Here is a 23,381-nt window from a genome sequence, read left to right on the forward strand (position 1 = left end):
ATTTATTTTCTTACAAAATATTATCCATTTCAATTTGACGACTCCATTTCTCCATTTTTCATGCGAATGCTATGATTCACGATAATCGATTCTACTTTCGATTTTCTGAAGGAAAAAATAGATTTTAGCATTGTTCGATTTCTATTTAGAATAGGATTACCTCTTGGCTAAAATTAAATTCCTAAGACCTTGTGAAATTAATTTTTTTAAGGTGAGTCCGGGAATATGTGCTAAGCCACTCACAGAATTCAGAATTTAGTTTATTTTATACTAGCCACCTTTGGAGACCAGCCGGTTCGCCAATCTTAATGTTCGTTAAAATTTTAATAATTAAATATTTTATGAAATTCCTACTTTAATAGCTTCTTCATCAAAATATTTTAAATCTTCAAATTTTGATAGTCATATAATTCCCTCATAATATTATAAAGGCCTTCACTCATAACGTAATATGTATCTCACTAAGTTTCTGTTAGCTCCCGTAGAATTTATACTTTAAATTAAAGTGGAAGGGATTAATCCGCAATTAATATAATAATATTTTTTACTGAAACAAAGTATTTTTTTGTAATATGATTAATGAAAACAGAGTCACTGAACGTTTAAACTTTATGGGCATTAAAGAATATCTTTCTTAATTTATGTAATGTTTCAAGAATTTGTCAACAAACTTTTCTCAGATTCATCATGACCAGATCGATTAATTAACAATGTTTAATTTTAAATGCATCAAACACTAAGAAAATAAAACGAATCGTTTAAAATAATCGGTTGAAAACATGTTAATAAAAACTACTAAAAAAACGATGTACTTAAAACTATAAGCATATACAAAAAATATATAACTAACATAAATATAATTTAATTACAAAACCATGCAACTAACCTAAAAATAATTTAAATCCATTCCGCAACCGTTGATAATAGTTGTCAACAACCAGAACACAATGCGCATGCGTGAATTTTTCTACGCCAGTTGGGGTAACGCTATGCAGATTAGAAATTTTTAATTTCCTTTATTATGTTTTATTTTAATTCAAAAGTACTTCAGAATGAATCTGAAAGATCGATTAAGTAACAATGTTTAATTTTAAACATTGTTACAAACATTAAGAAAATAAACAGAATCGTTTGAAATAATCGGCCGAAAAATCTTAAGCTTAGTCTCATTAGCGTGGGAAAAAAAAAAAAAAAAAAAAAAAAACTGAAGTCTTATTCATTTGGCGGTGGGTAAAATTAAGATTTTTTTGGCGGGAAAGTTAGTTTTTAATTAATAATTAAAATTATAATTAAAAATTCGAAAAAGGGACCCCAGGTGCACGTTCCTGACCTCCAAGGTATACATGTACCAAATTTGGTAGCTGTAGGTCAAACGGTCTGGCCTGTAGAGCGCCAACACACACACACACACACACACACACACACACACACACACACACACACACACACACACACACACACACACACACACACACACACACACACACACACACACACACACACACACACACACATTGAGCTTTATATAAGTATAGATTACTGATAAACCTTTCACTTTTATCTCGATCGTGACTCTAACAGTGAAATTCTCAGCAATGCTTATAAGAAAGCACTTGCAATTGAATTTGGTATTTTCCCATTCAAATTTCATCTGATTTCAGGATTATTTTTTCATTCGTAACCTTCATACGTTGCTTGTCATACCACGATTTTGAGCTTTATCCTGCTGCTAGTCGTAGGCCTTTGGTTACCAGTTGGTTCGCTGTATATATTGGTTATATTTAATTTCAATTACATCTCTTAAATAAAACTTCATATCCATGATCTGTTTAAATCGACAGATATTAAAGATTTATTCTTTTAAAAGTCTTACATATGTTTTGTTCATTGTGTATAGAAGACTTTTTAATGAAAACCAGTTCTATGACATGAGGTATCTAATATGTCCGGTTCATCTATCTTCAAAATAAAACGGTATGGTAACTTCAATTTTATGCGTATTGGTATGCTTTTTTGGGGGGCTTTTTTTATACACAGATATTTAACAGAATCTTTTCTTTAGCTTCCATTAATGGAAGAAAAACATGCGATCAAATATTTTATGAAGTAATGAAAACGATTTCAATTTCATTCCCACCAATGAAAATATTAATGTGAAATATACTAAAAAGTATGTTTAAAAGTTATTTAAATCTAAATTACAAAAATTTATAGCAATTAAGCTGGCATCATTAAAAAGATAATCCTTTTGGATTTTAAAATAAAGTAAATATCATTTTCGTATGAGAACATTTTCAGAAGTTATTGCGAAAAAACAATAAAAGTTAGCTGAAAAAATCATTTAATTAATTAAAATTTTGAAAAATCTCTCCGAAGTGCACATTTCTAATCTCCTAAGTATATACGGTCCAAATTAGGTACAGCTAGGTCAAAGTGTCCGGCCTATAACACACACATTCATCTTTATTATTATGAGAGAAATATATTGTTCCGAAATACGATACCAAGGTAAAAAAAAAAGAACATTTAATATAATTTCCAAAACATAGTTCTTTAGAAATAACGGCATGAAATAAAAATGGCGTTAAGTTTAAAATATGAATGCATAGAAGAAAATAAATTTTATCAATGCGATATTTCGAAAGAATAACAACTACGATTTGCACGAAAATTAACTAGCCTAAACAAGGAAAGAATGTTTCCTGGAAAACATCAAGAGAAAATTTTCTACGTTTTTCTGTTAAAAAAAAGAACAGAAAAATCTATAAAACTATACAATATTCCTTTAAAATACTATATTTTTAATACACAAAAATTGAATATTCAAGCCACTTCTGCATAATATGCCAATTGAAACAAGAATCACATGAAAGTTAATTATATTCAATAGTTGAAGGTCGCCAACGTGACATGAATCATCATAGCCTATCTAAAATAACTGAAATCTTACAGTTCTTTATTGGCGATAAACCTCATAAGAGGAAGAATAGGGAAAACTATTTGAGATTATTGTCACGAAGTATTTAAAGCACGCCTAGACTGGAAAATCTACTTTCCTGCTTGTAAGTGTAATTTTTCAGCATCTGGCTGAAAAGAAGAGATTTTATTAAAAAGATGAAGCATTTTAGAAATTTTCAGATGAATTTGTTTTCATAGTTTCAACTAGTGAAAAATTATTTAATTATTGATTATAAAGATTTTCAATAAAACCTTTAAATTTATAGCATAATATAATCTGCAACGCGGGTCCTTTGATCTGCGTCATTATCGGAAGAGCATATTCAAACTTCGATTTGGGTGTCAAGAGAATCGATTAGTTTTTTTAAAAAAGAAAATTGTAAAAGGACCGATTTATCTGTATGTGAATAAAACTAGAATGGATAAAAATTTGTTGTTGGATGCGTTATTAAATTTTCCATTCCATTTACACTTTTTTTTTTATTCCGAATTGAAGTAAAGATCAATGAAATGACGTTTGCAATTTTTATTATATTATATTCATGCTGATTCATTACATTCTCACTTCAAGGCTTTAAGAGTTAATTCCTAATAATTTCTTTCAACCCTTTTTCCTTCTGTACTTAGAAATGCATCATTTTTTTGTTAGAGAATGGCTATTTATTTCGGTTATATTTTAGTGTTGGATTTTGATTTAAGTGTTGACATGAAGCATGGAGATGACCCCACTACAAGAAAAATAAAGGTTAGCAAGAGAGAAAATTGCGCGACGGGCTGCGATCCAAAGTAAACGGCATAATCATATTTGCGATATGACAAAATAAGAGCCTGTGAAGAGCCCCCGGTCACATTTTCTAGCATTTTAACATTTGTGACCGAAATTTGCAATACTTGAAACAAAACAAATATTAAAGTCCTCAAATATTAAATCAGTAGTTAAAAGTGATATAGGACAGCCAAGGAAGGATCTACAAACGCAATGCACAGTAGGTGTTTCCGCACATCATGTCATAGTAGGACTCGTTTCTTAGCTCGTCTCCATTTCACATGATATAAAATTAGAATTAGAATTTTATACTAGCCGAAAGAATGGTTGAAAAAATACCAGATTAATGATTGTCTGCTGTTTCCATCTGAAAGCGCATCACAACTTTTTTACTTTATCCGTCTACAAATGTGTTGATTTATTCTGCTTAAAAAATAAAACTGTAACTAAGCAGCATATGATTATTAATTTGGTGAATAAATAAAGGATCAAATCAAATGCAACGGAAACAGTCCACACAATTTGGAAAATACAAAGTCCATAGACGTAAGAAATGAGATACCGCCGTAGGTGTGAGATGCCCACAGTATTATTTTGCATTCAAGAGAAAAGCAAAAACACCTTCAGAAATAAGCTTCTCAGATTCTCGTAGATTTATTTACATAATGCATTTCGCTTTCTGCTTTACTTCGTAGTTAGGGAATTTGTGTCTCTTGATGAATAAGACGGAAAATTTTCAGATGTCTAAAATATATCTCAAGATCATATGCCAAATAACTGTTATCCTGCTAGTTTAGTTTTGGGATTCATCTATAAACAGACAAATGGTGTACCATTTAAGATATTTAGTTAAAAAAATAATAATTTCTGTCCAAATTCCATATTTTATAAGTCAACTGATTAGTTTATTGTGTTTTTGTGATAATGCATACGCATAAATACAAACACGACAGACAATAAACAATCGAATGTTTTAAACAAAATTTTTGACACACGTTTGCTAACCATACCATGAGACAAATCTATCCAATCATTCCGATATCAAGAAACCGTGTTCATATACAAGAGCAAGCAGGCATATAAACTATCTTATGATACATCATGTCCTAAATTTGAAAAAATAACTACATTTTAGATGCAAAAAAGTACACAAATTTTCATTAATCTACGTTACTACGTTTCGTTTTTTATAAACATTGGCCCAAAATTCTCTTCTCCTAACTCAGAGATTTTAAACTTGACGATTTATCCAAATTTTGATGTCGAATTTTTAATATATATGCAGGGTGAGTCAGATTTAATAATCAAGCGAAAGAGGATGGTAAAAGAGCTTGTATGAATTATAGAATATTGTAGCAACCCTGTCCTATGCCTTTCTGTTTGCAGGTTATGATAGATAAAATGAATATATTATAAATAGAGAAAATTCCTAATTTAAAAAGTTTTTGGCAGCACTGCATGTGAAATATGCACATATTTTGAAAGAACAGAGAAAATCCTATAAGTTGGCACCATTTTAATCAGAATACATGAATTTAAGCCGGGCAACAAGTATCGAAACCCTGGGGAAATACAAAATCGAATTGTCGCCAAAATCTTTAATTTTGAATACCACAATTACTTTTCTAGTTATATTCTGTCGATCTTAAAGAAACTTTATCCATTTCATCAGTTTTCGAATAAGTCTACAATAAATCAACTCAATATTCTATTTAAAGAAAAAAAACAGTTTTTAATTTCAAGTATATGTCTGAATAGACATTTATCGAAAAGTCAGAAAATGAAAGGGTGGTAGATAAAGGAACGTACGAACATTCACTAATATGAACTCTTTCGAATATGAAGATGTTTTCTCGCCTTCCAGCGGGCACATCCTGATTCCAGGTATAAAAGAAGGATGTCCCCGAGAGGAACAACTATAATGCTTTTCTAATCGTGTCAATTGTTTCCGCTGAACAGGCTGATATGCTATTTTTATCGAACAGTTTATAAGCCTGTATGCTACTATTACTGCATCAACCTCTGTCTCAGATCTTTTTCACATTGTATCCACCTCTAATCGATTCGGTAACAGCAACTCTCGGCGGTTATTCCCATCAGCCGGATCGATGAGAGTGAGCTCTCGTTCACAATTGCGGTTCGCTAAGAGACATTAAATAAGGAGGCAACTCATTTCAGTAGCGGTTTTAAGTTCAACACACCTTACATAATGCACACGTGCTTTACTAAGACATGTGAACCAAAATGAGTTTATCTGTGTTTTTGCATATACCTTCGTGGAAGGTGTAAGAAAAGGCACATGACTTTCGTTTCCATTATAACTTAATAAAAATGCTACTTTTCATATTTGGTTATAAAATTTTCTTTTCTGAACCTGAAACAGCAGATTTCACGTGGACAGAATTTTAAAATTAGAAGCAACAGTGGGATCTCTCAAGTTTTCTTTCGTTTGTGGTGAACATTGATTTCAGCGATACACTGAAAAAAAAAGACTGATTTTCTCTTGAAATAGAGCACTGGCATGCTTTATTACAGGCTCATTCAAAATGGACAAGGTTTTGGTAAATTTACCAGATTGTATCTAGAACAATATTTATAGGTATTCGTATGATACTTTTCTTCTTCTTTTTCCAAAATATGTGCATATTTTGTGTGTAGATAATTTATGTAGTTTTTAATTAGGATTTTCCGATTTGTAGCATATTCATTTTATCTCCAATGACTTGAAACTGGTAAGAAATACGGCTGAGATGCTCCAGTGTTTTATGATATACATGGGTTCTTCTATCACCCTCTTCCGTTTGGTAGATCAGATCCAATTTTTCCTGTACATTGAAATATATTAACGATAACAACACTTCCTTTTTCTAATTTCTAACTTATTTACAAAAGAAATATAAAATAATCCCACTACATAGCGTTTATAAATTATTTTCTCTGTAGAGTATTTTTTATTTATTAAATCAAATAGCAATGGAATAAAAAAAATTATATTCTATTCCTATTTCTTTCATTTTTAGACATAAGTATAGAATTAGGATAAATATATTTCATTCCGATTTCTGACATAAATAAATTTATTGGAAGGAAAAATGGTTTTGGTGCAAAGATCTTGTTAAGTGAAAGCAGAATTTTTGAACATTATTAGAATAAACACAGAAAACCCTTTAACAAACTCCTATAGTTTGACAAACACAATGCTTTATCTTATCTCTCTAGAGAGATGCCGAGGAACAATAGTGAAAAAAAAAAAAAATCGAATGAACTTCCGAACCCGGACGTGCCCGCAATCAAAATGATAAGATGAGAGGAAGGGTGGAAGCACGTTTCGGTTTGATTTAACCCTTTTTTCATAACTCTGTTAAATATTTACACAATTCACGTGGCAAAAAAAAAAAAAAAAAAAAAAAGATAACATAAACTCACAAAATTCAATAATGCACACTACATGCACGAAAATTTAGAACTCAGGCTACTTTCTAAGGCCATGATCGTGTTTCCTGAAAGCCTTGAGAAATTTTCTAGAAATAAATTTATTCATTTAATCATATACTGAATGAGTGAAAAACACCCGACTGATGAAATTAAACAGTTTATGCATCGCATAGAGAATTTTATTACATAGCATTTTCATTATTGGATTTTAATTTGATTTGTCCCTAAATATATTAATTACTTTTTCAGCACATTAGCATGATATTCATAATATGACGCACTGCCTGGCTTTCCGTGTAGTGCCAACTTAAAACTCACTGATTTCAGAAATAAAATTAGAATACAAAGGGTTGCATGAATCACTTATTCCCAATCAAGTGTTCAGTATAATAATTCACATTTAATAAAGCATAGATCCACATATATTTTTGGTTGCGAGGGTTTCTTAAAAAACTGATTTTATTTGTATCTTCTGCGATGAAAATAAATATAATTTAGATTTTCTTGTTTGCAAGATATGACGATACTGTTACTAATAAAAATATATATTAAGCTAACGTATAGGCGTTAAATTAAAAAAAATTGCTTAATAAAATATATAAAACAATCTACTCATTGAAGGAAAGCACAAAGAAATACTGCAAATCTACAAAAATGTAATTAAAAATGATAATAATTAAAAGCAAAAGATAAGATTACTTAATTTAATTCATGATAGAGATCAGAAAGACCAATTTAATTTTTGGACGCTCTTTTTAATGGTCTCCCCCCCACTTTACATTTGAATTAGACATCTAAGACTGAGAAGCTAAATTCTTATCCTTATCTTTTATTTATAATAATGAATGTGAATTTGTTTGTTTGTTTGTGTGTGTGCGTTTTAGCACTCTATAAGTTAGACCTTAGAGCCTAGAGTTACCGAACTTGGTATACATCTATTTTGGAGGATGGGGGGGGAGAGGGCATACAGCGAAGCGATTTTTTAAAAATTTAATTTGAATTAAAAATTAAGCAAAATTTGAGAGCTTTTCAATAACAACTTTCGAGAATATTGCACTACAAAAATTATTTTTACATAATCTTAAAATAAAAAAATAAAAACATCGTTTCAGTGATAACTATTAATTTGCCGTAATTTTTTTTCACTTTTAAAAAAGCCTTTGAAAGATATGTTTTGACAATACTTTTCATAAAAATACTTGTAGCGGGATGTAACAATAACGGGATGCATAAAACACTGAATGGAACGGTGTACATCTTCCATAATAGTATGAGTTGTTGAGTTGTATGACTGTCAAAATTTGAAGGTTGAAAATATTTTGCAGACGATGGAAGCCATTACGACTATGTTATATAAATTGAATTATATTGAAAGTTTTAGCTGTCATTAATTCTGACGAGCAGGATGGTCTTCAGAGGCTGCTAGTATATAAATATAGAAATAAAATATAAACATTAGAATCAGCAGCAAACATTAGTGGCTGCATATGTCATTGAATTGTTGAGAATAAATATAATCTCAAAAACCAGAGCTAATCAACGAATGTAATTTCAGTTTTGAAATCAGTAACTTCACAATATTTTAAAACCATTGAAATTCTTCAACAGCTAAAATTCTCTCTCTCTCTCTCTCTCTCTCTCTCTCTCTCTCTCTATATATATATATATATATATATATATATATACAAAAGTATTAGAATCAAGTTAAAAGGAAAAACAAAAAATCAAATAAAAATTAAACCAAAAAAATTATAAAAAATACAAAAAAAGAAGAATCCGGCCTGAAGACTTTTTCAAGGGTCACCCTCAGGCAGGGATTCAAAGAAAGGGATTTTTTCTGTGAGGAAATACAGACATTGTCTAATAATGATTCCTCGTGACCCGAAAATCCCCTGAAATTATGCTCAAGAGATATACCATTTTAACAGAAAGGAAATATAAAACAACAAATAAGAAGAAATTAATCACAACAAAGTAAAAAAACAATAACAAAAAAAAAACAAACAATAAAAACAAAAAATAGCACTAAAATTAAAAATTAAAAACGAAAAGGCCAGTACATACCATCAACAGTGAAGGAAACTCTAAACTATTGATTGTGATTCCTGTTTTTAAAAAACTAGCGGTAAATTATGTAAACAGATGTAGGCTCCCAGCGCCATCTATTGAGTGATCCAATATGCAAGGAAAGTTCTATTTTTATTTAAGCCAAAGGATTAATCCCAAACCATACCTTGTTTAATTAAAAAATTGACATTACAGTAATTTCTAGGAAATTCATTTTTAATTAAATTTTTAAGGAGGTTGTTTGATGCTTCAATATAAGAATTTTTATTATTACAAACCCTTTTGATCCAATTTTTTTATACTTCTGGTACACGTAACTATATAAAAGCCTATATTTACATACACATTAATCGTCTAGTTCCGAGATGTTCGCCCACTATCCATATATTAAAAATGATTAGCAAAATCAAAGAACGAATCCTTAAACCACAACCATTGTACCGATTTCATGCATTTTTCAAATGAAAATCGATGACATATATGTAGATACTTCACCAATGTCCCCCTTCTTTCAATTATCTATTTTCTAGAAAAATATCGAAAAACACAACTTTAGGATACATTCTCTGGCAAGAACCTTAAAAGAGTTCCTAGTAAAAACGAACTATATAAAATATCTAATATAAAGAATGTACCAATTTTCATTTCATATGAAAGTTCTGCCTAAATAAGATAACAATCTTTTCTCCACCAACATATTCGAGAGATATGGGAAACTAAAACTTAGACGAAATTCTCAGCCTGAATTAATGAACCGATTTTACCAATTTCCATCGCCAGTTAATTTCTTCACTTTGCAAAAATAAATAATTTACTAGGAAGTAGCAGCATTTTAATGTATATGATTTGAATTGATCTATTAACTTTTATATGAAATTTAAAAGAGTTTAATCCAGTTTAGTATAAATCTGTTAAACACTCCAAATTTTCTTAATTGCAGAAAAATTTAAGAACATATGTTAATATAAAGAAGATTGTTACGAATTAAATGCATAAAAAAATTAATAATCGCAGTTTCATCTTGAATTATATATAAGTCAGAGTTCAAAATCTTGATTATCATAAGACGTCTCATGCAATATAATGATTTTATTATTTTGTTGTTGTTGTTGTTTCTGATGGCAAGCCCCGCTGATTTCGAATTCAACGATTTTAAGCCGAAAGGGAACGTCTCTTGTTTTTAGTAGCGCTAACTAGGGCCAAGAGTACGATTTCGCTACTCACGCATCACATTCGCTTGCACATCCCCTTTTTACAGAGGGGCACATTCACATATCTCACAGATAGAACACATGAAGAACAACCATGCCCGAACCGGAACTCGAACCCAGGACGTCCAGATCACGGGGAAGTCGCGCTACCCCTATGCCAGGACGTTGGCCTTCATTATTTTACTTCCTTTATATACAAGGAATAAAGTTATAAACAGCAGTTAAATTCCGTTAATGCATTAAGTAATAAAGATATGATACAGGCGGGAATCTCCTTTTTGTTTAATTAAAAAGAGCAAAAACAATTTTTAACCCTTTGCACTCGGAAGAATAATTATATGCAGATTCATTAATTTAAGACAAGTACTTGCTCATTGCTCTGAAAAATAAATAAACGTATATAATTGTTTTAATTTATGTTTTCTCGAATTATTTTCCACATCTTCACACCATTTTGTAGATATTTTTAACCCTTAAAATTAAAAAAATAAATAAAACGTCAAAATGATACACCATCTTGAATGGTGAATGAGTCACCATCCGAGAGCAAAAGGGTTAAAAATCATATATATGTTTCTTCTTCTAAAGTTTACTTTTCAAGTAATTAATTACTTAATGCAGATATTTCGATGAAATTTTATTCCTCATAAAAATAGCAATGTGACCAGCATATATGATCAGAAGACAGGTTTGAAGACATAGATGAGACATTTTACATTTTAAATTAATTTTAATATCCATCGGGAAAGCATAATTATTTACATAATTATTAATTACATTGCGCGTCCGCCACAGCGCGGCACAAAAAGTGGAAGCGAGGAAGAAGTGAGAAATAAATTATCCCTCTTCTTATATAACCCGAGATTTTGATAGGGAAAATATTTCTTCATAGTGCTAATATATTAAAAAGATTCTGATGGAGATTTCTGATGCATGCCAATCACAAGTAAGGGAAACACAGGGGACTTTTTAAAAAGAATTTGCTTACTGGACATTTTTTACTCCTTCGCGCTGAGCGTGTGAAAGTGTCGGTCGGCGTTTAGCCGATTCAGCAATTTTATAAAGTTTCTCTTAAATTAATTAAGTAGAGAAAGTGGAATTGGATCAAGAAATAAGAGAATGAACTTACTATGGGCTAAATTAAGATAAAATCTTGGAAATTAATCAAACTGAAATTAGAGTTTAAATATCATTACACACACACACACACACATACATATATGCTTATGTTCAGAAACTTTTTATAAACTCAACTCAGAATAAACTCAAATTAAAAAGTATTGAAACCTAATTAATGAAATTTAACATCATAAACAGAAAAATGAGTGGTGACATTTTTTTCCAACTGAAAAAAAACAGTCCATTCATTTTTTTCCCTTTAAAAAAGCATATTATTGAAATATTTTGTGCATTGAATTCTACGTCAACATGTAAGAAAATCTTACCGGTAAAAGCACGGATTGCTGGCTCAGTGTCACAGGTTTCTGTCTGTAAGGCTGCTTCGCGTAGAAGCAGTAACCTCTGAAGAAGTGAGAGTACGCAACCACAAGCACCCGCTTCTGGAGAAACAAGGCGCGCTGAACGGACATTCTCTCTCAGCTGATGAAGACACGAAGTTAGGAGCGCACTTCGAACCGTGCGCGAGATGTGAATGCTCTCTGCAGTGTCGCGAATTGTTAGAGTGGAGCCCAGCGTAGAGTATTAGTAGAGATTAGATAAAAACAGTGTAATTGCCCTTTGTACAGAGTGATAGCAGAAGAGTCTTTGTAGTGAGCATCATGTGCAGGGCTGCAAAAAAAAGGAAAGGAAAGGAAACCAGTTTTCCTTTTTGCACTGTGTTGATGTTTCTCGCAGTTGGTCGACTCACTCAGGGTCAAGGTCGGTAGGGTAGTGAAGGAAAGGATATTGGACTTGCATCCTTCACCCTGCGGAAATGTTATCAAGGATATTCGGATTTTCAAATGCAGAAAGATACCTCTAACATCGCAAATGCTAGAATTTGTACTCGGCATTTCAGTGAAACCGATTATTCTCGTAAGCGGAAAGTAAGGGTGCATGGTATTATGACGCAAACACAAAAATTAAAACTAAAGTTTGTGCCAGCATTAAATTAGTCAAAGGAGAGTATTGACGTGAGTATTAACGAAAACTCATGCTTCTAATTTTTATCGTTCCAACAAATCTGTGCCCTCTATTTTGATGAAATGACTTAAGATAGCAGAATTTGTTACGATTAGGTGGAAGATCTCATTCCGGATTCTCTTTCGAATGCTGGAACTGCAAAATTAATAATTAAACTACATACACACTTTTATTCGGCTTGTATGTTTAAACAGAGGGACAGTTAATTCAAATTAAGGCAATTATTTAAAAAAGAGCAGTTAAAGAAAGAGAGAGAGAGAGAGAAAAAAAAAAGACTGCAATCTTGTCCTAATCAAAGACATATAAATTTTCAAAAAATTATTCTGTTTAAAATAAAAAATAATATATTTTTTTTTTTTTGCAATCATATATTGTGCAAATAATTATACATACATCATCACACATTTTCATATATTGTGCAAATACTGATTATCGCATTGGTCGAAATTTTTGAATTTATATAAACCTGTGCACAAAAAAGTTATATTTATATTTGTATTATACATATGGATGAGAAATGTGCGATGAAATCAAATAAGCTATTTTGGTTCATTTGTATTTAAAATTATAAATTTGCTTTATTAAAGTCCTTAAAAATATATTGCATTTTTTATTAATTTGAGTGCAACACTATTATTTTTTATAATGCATATTTTAAAAATATCAAGTAAAATTATTCTTAATCGTTCCGTCCACTGTTTCAGCAAAGACATTTTTTAATCTTTTAGTTTTTTGGGTATTGGCGTATTCGTCTCATTATTTCTAGTACGAAAACCATATCAGAAAGCTAGATCACTGAGTCTGATTAAAAGTTTCTTTTAAATATTTCAAATTTTTATAATGCATGATTCTTGAACAATGCTGCCACAAGAGCAATAACAAAAGATCTGATGTAAAAAAAGCTTTTCGGTTGCTAAAATACGTTTCTTTTATTCCGTCACTTAACTCATGCATGCTCCCAGTCTGACGTCATCAAAGCACTCGCTTTCTATGGTCTAACAACCCGACTATTCTATAACCTCTAATCAACATAAACGCGTTTATGGTCAAAGGGTAAAGAAATAAAATCCTGACCCCTGGGTTGTTATTTTTTAAATGGATTCTCTTATCAATTATTATACTAATTGAATTTCATAATCAAATACTGGTACGTTTTCTTTTCTTTATAAAGGCTTAGTGAGAGGGGGCAGTGAATGTAGACTAAGCAAATGCTTTGAGGCCGCTAGCTGAGAGGGTGCTGCAGACCAGGTTGTCAAATAAATAAATTTGCAAAAAACAAAAACAAAAAAAAAAGGAATTGAATTAGAAAATATTAAGATTTTATATTGTGTGCACTCAATAAATTTTTAAAAACATTAAAACATAATTAATTATTTAATCATAATTAAAAACATAATTTTACTTAATTAAAAACATTAATTATAACAAATACGAATTGTCATTCATTATTTTTTTCGTGTGTCCAATTCCATTTGGCAGATTCTGCACTGTATTTTTTTATGTTGTATTTCTTCTATAATTTTTTTATTATTTATCATGACAATTTAATGTTTTTATTTGCAAGCAAGGAAATCCTTAACTAATAATTTCAACTCTTAGAGGAATTTTATTGCTTCATTTATTTTTAATTATTTAAAAATAAATGAAAATCAAAATCAAACTAAAACAAGTTATTATATTTTAACTGAGTTAAAAATAAGTTGAAATGCGAAACTAAATATGCTAGTAATTAAAAGTAAATCATAACATGCACTGCCTAAAGTCTTAAACTGTCAAAATCTGCCCCTACTGGTCGTTAGCATAATGCTTTGCCTTCCTTTCCATGCTATTGATCAAATATCTTCTGTGAAGTTACAACATATTTGTAAAATAATCGGCCAGAATTACGTGAAAACCAGATAACTAGATCAACTAATTGAACTACTATTAAAGGGTATTTTTCACTTTACGAAACATACGAAGAAACTGCGTTGTTATCGTTGAAGAATTTAATCTCGATAAACGTCATTGATTCACGAAAGGGAAGGGATGAGAGTCATTTTATTCATTTCAGTCATGGGACATGAGATGGGAGTCATTTCCCACGGGAATTGTTATTATTATTATTTTGTCTATCTTAAAGGGTAGCTTACAAATTGGAAAACTAGCATGTAGTTTGTACCAAAACTGTACATCCTATCAAATTTTGTGCGAATTCAGTCAATCGGTTTTAGTTTCATTTGGTTATATTAACGTCCGTTTTTAAAGCAACACTAGGGCTATTTTGGGATGGACCTCGTCATTTTGAAGTGCAATCAGATGACAAGTCGGCACCTCCTCTTCAAACTTCTACACCACGCCATCGGGGGTGGTACGTTTGGGCCCGATGGAGTAAACGTGCACCAGGCCGGCTTATACGACGCTTCTTCAGTGGAATCGGGTTTCGAATCTGAAACCCTCCGGTTCCGAAGTCGGGATCACCGCTGCCCACAGTCAGTTAGGAATCCACTCCTCGGTCAGTGTGCGCATGAACTCTAGCAGCGAAGGCGCTCTCCCCGGAATGCAGGCGATTGTATATTTTAAACGAGATTTTTTTCCAAACGGACACTGAAGCCAAAATGTGACACAGAACGACAATTGCAGTCAAAAAATCCATAAGCCAAATTCGATATATTTAAATCAATGCGTTTTAGAGTTATCGAGCTTAGATGCCTCCGAAAATACAAAGCGTGTGTGTTAATTCGGCGTACAGAATTTTTATCCAACTAACTCCTTTCGTTTCGTAATTACCGGATTATCTTATATTCGAACAGCAGGACAGAAGACTTATGAATAAATTTTGCTCAAAATGATACAAATCTGCAAATTTGGTGAAAAGAACAAATCTTATAACACATTTCATCCTTCTAGCTCAAAATGTTCTTGTATTATCATTGCCACAAATAGACAGACGGACATAATGCCAAAAATTTCTTTTTCGAATTCGGGGAGATCTGAAACATAGAGAATCTTCAAAATATCGAGTTCGAATTTTTTTGACGATTGCGGCACTCTCTCTCTCAAAAAGATAAAAATGCAACAGATTCGGAGGAAAAAACTCATCACGTGCATTCAAAGTTTTCTCTATGAGATAATTTATCGCTGGGAGAGGATGAGTTTTGTTAAATAATGTTTTTCGATTAGCTTAGCGTCAACTAGCTGGATTTTGTGTCTTGTTTCACTTGAATGAATGAATAGAACTGAATAGTAAGCAATTCGTATGCTAACAAGTGATTCTAGTTTCTTTCGTTCTAATGAATCGTGTAGGAGGATAAGATTTTACAGAGATCAAAATCCACTCTGGTCCGGCAGTTTTGTTTTAAAGTTTTCAAAGAGGAGACCTCATCAAGTAGAGAGTCAGATTTCGAATGTTGCTTGAGAGTTTAGTTATATTAAACTCTCAAACATCCGTCCCGTTTTAAAGCAACACTAGGGCTATTTTAGGACGGACCTCGGTCAGATGCCGAGTACAACAGCAGAGCTGGTGTTCTTTAGCAGCTAATATGATGTTGCAGAAAGCTACTGTTGTATTTAATATTCTAATGTAATGTCGATAAATATTGAATTCGAATATCAGAAAATTAATCTGTGACAATGTATAATTCAATTCTGATAATAATTGCAAATATATTGCTTATTTCACATGAATCCTTATTTAATGCAATTATTTGAAGAATGCAGATCATTCACACTCTTGACCGTCTGGAAAGAGAAAGGGGGAAAGAAGACATCTTTCATCTAGAAATACATAATTTTTTTTTTATTCCTTTAAAATTTTATATTGAAATGACACGTCCGAAAGAATATAAAATTTTTATATTTAAATTAAAAAATAAAATAGAATAGCGATTTTTTCTGAAAACAAGAACACTTGGACTCCTTTAAGTAATTCAGGCGTCCTTTCCTGTCTTATTTGAATATAAATAGCAAAAACTGTCCAAAATGAAAAAAGGCAGATCATTAGTATTTTAGAGAAATTCTCACTTCACTGGCTTAATATTCCTTTAGTTTTACGACAGAATCTTAGATAAAGTCCATTTCTGATATTGCCGTGGTCTTCACATCATTAGAGTTAAAAAATTTCATTAGCCTATTAAATTTAGATCTTGATTTTCTGTCATTTTTATTCCTGTCTAATGTTTTTGAATTGTTTTAAATATACTTGAATCATTGGTTTATTTGTTTTCTTTAAAACCACCGGAGGTATTGGAAAGCCCTTCATTTATGTAACGCTTACTGGCTCCACCTATCGGAGAAAGAAAGAGCTGCCGTTGCGCACACAATTAACGAATGAAACCGAATATCATTTCAAGCAGAATTTAGAGTAACACAATTTTGGGTATAGCATAAGTACCATTTATTTAAAATTAATAAACATCAACTCGGTTTGACACAATTCAGTAATAATTAATGACCTTTTGTAATTCGTACCATACAAACTTAAATACTATCGACAGCAGACTAGTTTTTAGAACAAAATTCAGAATAATGTTAAAAGAATTTAGAATATAACTTAAATAACATTAATTTAGAACTAACAAGATAAACACATTTAGAGCTATGAGACATCAATGCAAAATGAACGTATAAAAAGAATATCCTTCGGCCAAAAAATTTTCCACTTTATTAGCTGGAAATCAGAAATGTATTTTCAAGATTTAAATTGATCCTAAATGTTCCTCAAACTGTTTTCTTAGCTGATTTAGCTGTTGTTTTTATGATAATTCACGATGCACAAGAATTCAATAACAATACGATCAGTTTTTCTACTTCTACATTTGCAATTTGGACGATCTGAAACGATGTAAGAGATGTGTGTTAATTAATGTCTCAGTGACCTCAGATTCTGCGGATGAAAAAATGTAATCGCTTCCATTGGATTAGTCCAGCGTTCCACTGCTGTACATATAGAAAAGAAAAATCTTAATAGCTTAATTGTTACTTTTAATATTTAGCTTTAGTTTACTTGACCCAAGATCATGTTACTTACCTTTGAACTTTGGATGCATATATCTTATCACTCATATTTCATTCTCGATAAAATCGATTTCCCACTTACCATCTTTTCCGGTATATTACTAACCTCAACACTCATTTCAGCATTTCAGTTTTCTACTGTTTTCTAAAAATAACCCTTTCCTTCGTTTGTCAGCATTTTTCATTCTTATCGTTGAAGCGTGCCATTATAGTTCGGTGAGATATTTCCTGTGATAAATCGCTTGCTTGTTTTTATATAATACAGAAGTCATAGTCAGATATGCTGTTTTGAAATTTCATTTTTATTAGTGTTCCTGCTTGTACAATTCTTCTAAATTTCTGAAATATAACTCATTATTCCAAAGGCAATTATATCGGCAGATTATTCTTAAAAAATGCGCATCAACTCTAAGTCAGCACTTGAATTTGCATCTATTTATAATTGCTATAACTGATTGCAGTTGAAAAATTTTTTTTTTCTCTTTTGCTTAAGGTTTAAAGCATTATTTTCCGATTGCTCTTCCTGTGCAACTAAGGAATTTCTGTTCACTAAATACTGTTCCTTTTCCTATTTCCAAGTGATCTGCATAAAGCAAGATAGAAAATAACAAATCGTATTCGATACTCACTCTATTAACAAGCGGTAAAATCTCTTTTGGTAACGAAACCTGCTTTTCATTGATATCACTGTCGGACTGGGTTTGAAAATATAGGTTGCCAAGAGTGAATAGGGTCCCACTCACACCTACAATCCAAAAATTCAATTTTTACAATAAACAGATAGGATTTTCAAAACTGCATGAATTGAAAAAAAATGCAAATATAATTTCTTTAATTTAATATTAAATAAAAAATTAAACAATTTAATATTAAATTGCTATTTTGAATAACGATATTTTTCACATAAAATAAGTTTTTTCACTCCGCTAATTTCGACTGTCACCAAAAAGCGATTTAACAAATCTGCCCTACTTTCCAGCGACTGTCGACGATTCTGCTTTTTAACACTGTGGCGTCCGTAGCATCATGTTAGCCTTCAAGAAATACTGTGAAAATCATTTTAAGGAAAATTATCGAATAGATGAAAGCGGTAGATTTGTCATCAGAGCAATGGCATAACTAGGGAGGGGTAGGTGCAGTTGTTTGGGGGTTGAAAGTTGAGAAATCAATTAGTTGTATTTGGAAGAAAATTTAATTTTTAATAAACTCTTATTTCCAAGAGTTTTAAATTTCTGAAAATTGTTTCACTAAACTGAGGGAAAATTAAAAGCTCTCAAAGCTAATACGCTTCCTTAATTAGGAATAAAAGCTTATACAAAACTTATTAGCTTATGGCTTAGAACTTATGGTTATTAAATATACTAAGCATAATAAACGATAAAAAAAACTCATATTAGTTAATCTCTTTTTTCCTGAAAAGCAAGAAGTTTAGAATTTAAATCTTTCGGATTTATGCGAAAAGAAATAGTTTTGCTTTCTGATTTTCTCGAACGCAACAAACATTTGACAACAGCATAACTAGAGATCGCATAAATTTCAAAATCTTTCAATATGAGTATCATACGAATGTCAGGAAAGAGATATTTTTCAAATATTTGGAAAATAAAACAGATTACCAGAAACTGCATTCTTAAAAATGGAATCGTGCTTACCTGAAATTATATTTATGATTGATATAACCAAGATTATATATATATTCCAAGCAGGGCCGGCCATCTGGAGGGTGAGGCAGATGCTATACACCAGGCCCCCGTGATTGAGGGTCCCTAACATGATCAAGAACTAAAATAATGTTCTGAACGGTAATAACTAGATGGAAAGAAGAGAGGAAGAAATTTAACTGGAACAATCGATGGGTTTTGAAATATACAGTTTACTGCAAGTGTGCAACATAGTATAAACATAAAGTACGGTCATTTACCTCAGCTACTAGGTTAAATTGCATATATTACTTTGATAATTCATACTATAAAATGTTTAAACTTATTAGATCTAATCATGTCCATGCCAAGCAAGTATCCCTCTGGACGTCAAAACTCGGTTTAAAAAAAAAAAAAAAAAATAGAAGAGAAAAAGGAAGAAAAGCTAAATTTCATGAGTATATTTTTTTTCTTGTCTACTAAGTAATTCTGGCAATGAAATTGTTTCAATTTCAGAAGTTATAATTGAAAAGAAAGTCCGCACAAACTACAAAATTCGTACGATGAAAACGTTGAAACTATGAAAATCTTTGAAGATCATAAGTTTATACAATTATGACTGAATCAGAAAACAACGACGAAAATGACAATAGCACATGTGATCAAGTACATATAAGTGATTCAGATTTATGACCAAGCATTATAACTGATAAGTTTAAACTGTTTTGTGTTATAAACAGACCTATGCAACACAAAGGAGTTTTTGATAAGAATGGCGAAGATCATTTTCCACCACTTGCTACTTTTTTTTAAAAAAGTGCCAATGATGAAATACAGCTTCGCAGCTGGTTGATTTATTACAAAACGTAAGTCGGTATTTTACATTTTGCTGCACATTATTTTCCAGAGCAAAAAATCAAATCAAATAAAAAAATGTCAAAGTTGACTTTAACCTTCAGATAATTGGAAAAATTAACTACAAAATATGCAAAATGTCTTTCAAGTATCCAATATTTTAACTCCGGATAAATTCCTCGTAATGCAACAAGATAAAGACACATGCGAGTTTCTTATCTCGGGAGAAGTTTGAAGCAATTTTCTTGCATGGAATATTGCAGGGAGGATCCCATTCATGGTTTGTCTTCATAACTGGGCTGAATAGGTTATACTCGAATAGGAGTGATATGGAGTATTAATTTGAAGGTGTTCCATTTCAAACTGGAGTAGCAGCTTGAACCCATTTATACGACGATTGAAAGAATATTAAGTGTGTTTGCATGTAATATTCAAATATTGCTCATTTCAAACGACTGCATCATCGAAATGTCTCGATTTCTTTATTTGTCAAGGTTTTAACGTTAATAATCGATTCTTCCTTTGAACAATAAAATGAACATTGCTAAATCGTGCACGCAAAGATTTTTTTGAGTGTAGAAGGTACAAGGAACTGAAATACAACACGTGTGCCAAGCCATCTCTTCAGCGATATTTCTAAATATACAGAGTAATGAGATTTAATAATCATTGTTAAAGGAATTAATGCTGGTTCATTTTATTCATGTTTTTCACCTTTGCTGCTTGCAGCTTCAATAGACAGGCCTGTTGTAAAATAAATGCTGGTTTATTTGCAATAAGTGCATTTAAAATACAGAAAGTATCTGCCAATTGTGTATTTATTAGGAATGACAATTTAAAGCTTTGAGAAAAGATTCGTCAAAAATAATGAGAGTGAAAAAGGTTGCTAGTTTTTATCGCATTTTAATGTAGAGAATGGAATATTTGAAAGTCCTTGTGTAGTATCCTATAACATTATCTGCTTTTACAACTTCTATCCAAGAAAATTCTAGGAAAATCTTTTTCGTACTACAAAATTCCCAACCATTAATGCTACAAAATTGGACAATTTTTTTTTAAAACTGGTAAGTATCTTTGTTTTCATTTCTTAAAACGTCATTATTTGTTCTTTTCACAGACTTCCGAGATTATTCATTAGGAGTAAAAAATACTGCTAATATTTATTTCCATTAAATTTTTCCTACAGTAGTTAATTTGTATGTTTATGAAGACGAAATATTTCATACAATTGTTTTAGATGCGAAGTGAGCACTTGTTAAAAAGCAATTCAAACGTCACAAAAAATGTAAGATGGTGAACGATTGGAGATATTATTTCAGTGGAAAATTTTAATTGAACAAACAATTAAAAATACAATCATTCCAGTGTTAAAAATTTATTCATCTACAAACTTCAAAAATCTATTACCAGTAAGTCAGTAGCTACCTTAACCGTCAAATTTCAAGATAACAAGCACAAATATACAACTTACATCTGCGCATAGCTAAAGACAGGCTCCTTTTAAATACAGCAAAAAAAAAAAAAAAAAAAAAAAGGAAGAAACAAATAACTATTTAAAAATATCTTGAATATTATCTGACCAATCAAAGTAATCTTAATCGATACTTTTTCTGTAAAACCCTTTTGGAGTCATTTGCATAAAATTAATTTTTCTGTATCGATTTCGGCTTCTTCACGGCATAGTGGGTGAGGCCACGCTTTGATAACAGAGGTTTGCTGAAAAAAAAATCTTTTTTTAATTTTCAATAATAAGTATGACAGGTTTATAAACCGAAATGATTCCTTAAAATCAATGGAAGATATGATTAATCGAATTAATTAGCATAAATTATAGCACAATTTTTCAATTATACCTGTTATTTTATCGCCTGGTTTGTCTTATAGTCTTAAAATTATTATATATCAAATTTTTTTTGTAATTCTTTTAGTTAAGTTCTTTGGAATTATGAAGATTTGAATGTAGAGCTACCAGTATTGAATGAACTTTTGAAATAACCATTAGCCCACGTATAGATGTCATTGCACAGAACTCACTTGCCAAAGTTCACGTGTTCTTCAGGTATCTTGAAGCAAAACTTGAGAATCATATGACTGTTCGTTCTATCTAATATTTGTCGAGTACTTGTTCGGTCCTCTTGGGGAATTAAATTCGCATCATAGAATTTCAGCCGCCCGTTCCAGAACGGTTGACATGAAAAGACGAATTTTGTAAAGAAAGACGCTTTTAACTGAATTACCTTCAACCTGAATCATCGCGATCTCCCCAGCTAAATGTTGATGCCAAACAACTATGGATAGAAATCAATACCGATTCACGAATTCTTAACCCGCTTCATTAAGTTCCGATCAGTGCAAAAGAAAAAAAAAAGAATGTTACCTACACATACACTTATTGTTTAATACTGTTATATATTTAATACTGTTTCAAGGTCATAAATAATTTTAATAATAATTCTATTTTTTTAATTCCATTCTTTAACCCTACAATGCACGACTTTTTAGTTTTTACAAAAAAAAAAAAAAAAAAAAAATGTTTCTTTTAAATAGTTTAATAGCCTAGAATTCAAGAAAATTCTTTAACAATTTTAAAGTATTTTTTCGTGAAATTAAAAAAAAATGGACAAAAGGTTACATTATAAATTAAACAAATCCCAGTGACAGAAATCACATTATAACAATTCTGTAATAAAAATAAAAGTCCCGCTTTACCAAAATATTTTTACAAAGCAAAAAAAAAAAAAAAGTATTTTAATTGTATTTTTAATGGTAGAACAATTCATACAACAAGCGTCCTAATATTTTTCCAAATTTCCAATTTAAATCTAATTCTAGTACCGCTATTATAATTTCTCTCTCTTTTTCACAAATTTTTATCAAAAAGCATTTAAAAAAGGGTTTCCAAACATTCATTCTGACCCTTTGGAACAGTCATGTGAAATTTATAAATGGAAATAAAAACATGTAGTCAAATGGCTACACGATGCACTGAAGGGTTAATGCATGCTTGTGAAGCAGTATTAGTTAAACATTTTCTTTTCACCACTGAATGTTGCTGTATATTAAGAAAGGCTGATATATAATATTTAAAAAAGTCATTTGTTCATTATTCTGCTCTATTTACTAAATTTATTATATTTTTTCATTCCAACTTTTATATATATATATATATATATATATATATATATATATATATATATATATATATATATATATATATATATAACGAGGACAAAAAAAAATCAAATATATGAAAAGCTTTAAATACCGATTATATTAAAATGTAATCAAGTGAATAAACATATTAAACAATAA

General features: G+C 30.8%; 1 protein-coding gene across 2 annotated transcripts in view; it reads right to left on the bottom strand.

The window, feature by feature from the left end:
- The window catches only part of LOC129962578 (long-chain-fatty-acid--CoA ligase 1-like), a 57,067-nt gene extending 44,839 nt beyond the window's left edge, over positions 1–12,228 (bottom strand). Inside the window, exon 1 of one of the 2 annotated variants that reach the window (XM_056076370.1) lies at positions 11,883–12,228. In XM_056076370.1, the coding sequence (XP_055932345.1) occupies positions 11,883–12,026 (144 nt within the window). In that variant the 5' untranslated portion in view covers positions 12,027–12,228. The remainder of the gene's footprint in view (positions 1–11,882) is intronic. The other variant, XM_056076368.1, reaches the window with a different exon arrangement.
- Positions 12,229–23,381: the final 11,153 nt, after the last annotated feature.

Source organism: Argiope bruennichi, chromosome 3 (genome assembly GCF_947563725.1).
Source record: "Argiope bruennichi chromosome 3, qqArgBrue1.1, whole genome shotgun sequence".
Lineage (NCBI taxonomy): Eukaryota > Metazoa > Arthropoda > Arachnida > Araneae > Araneidae > Argiope > Argiope bruennichi.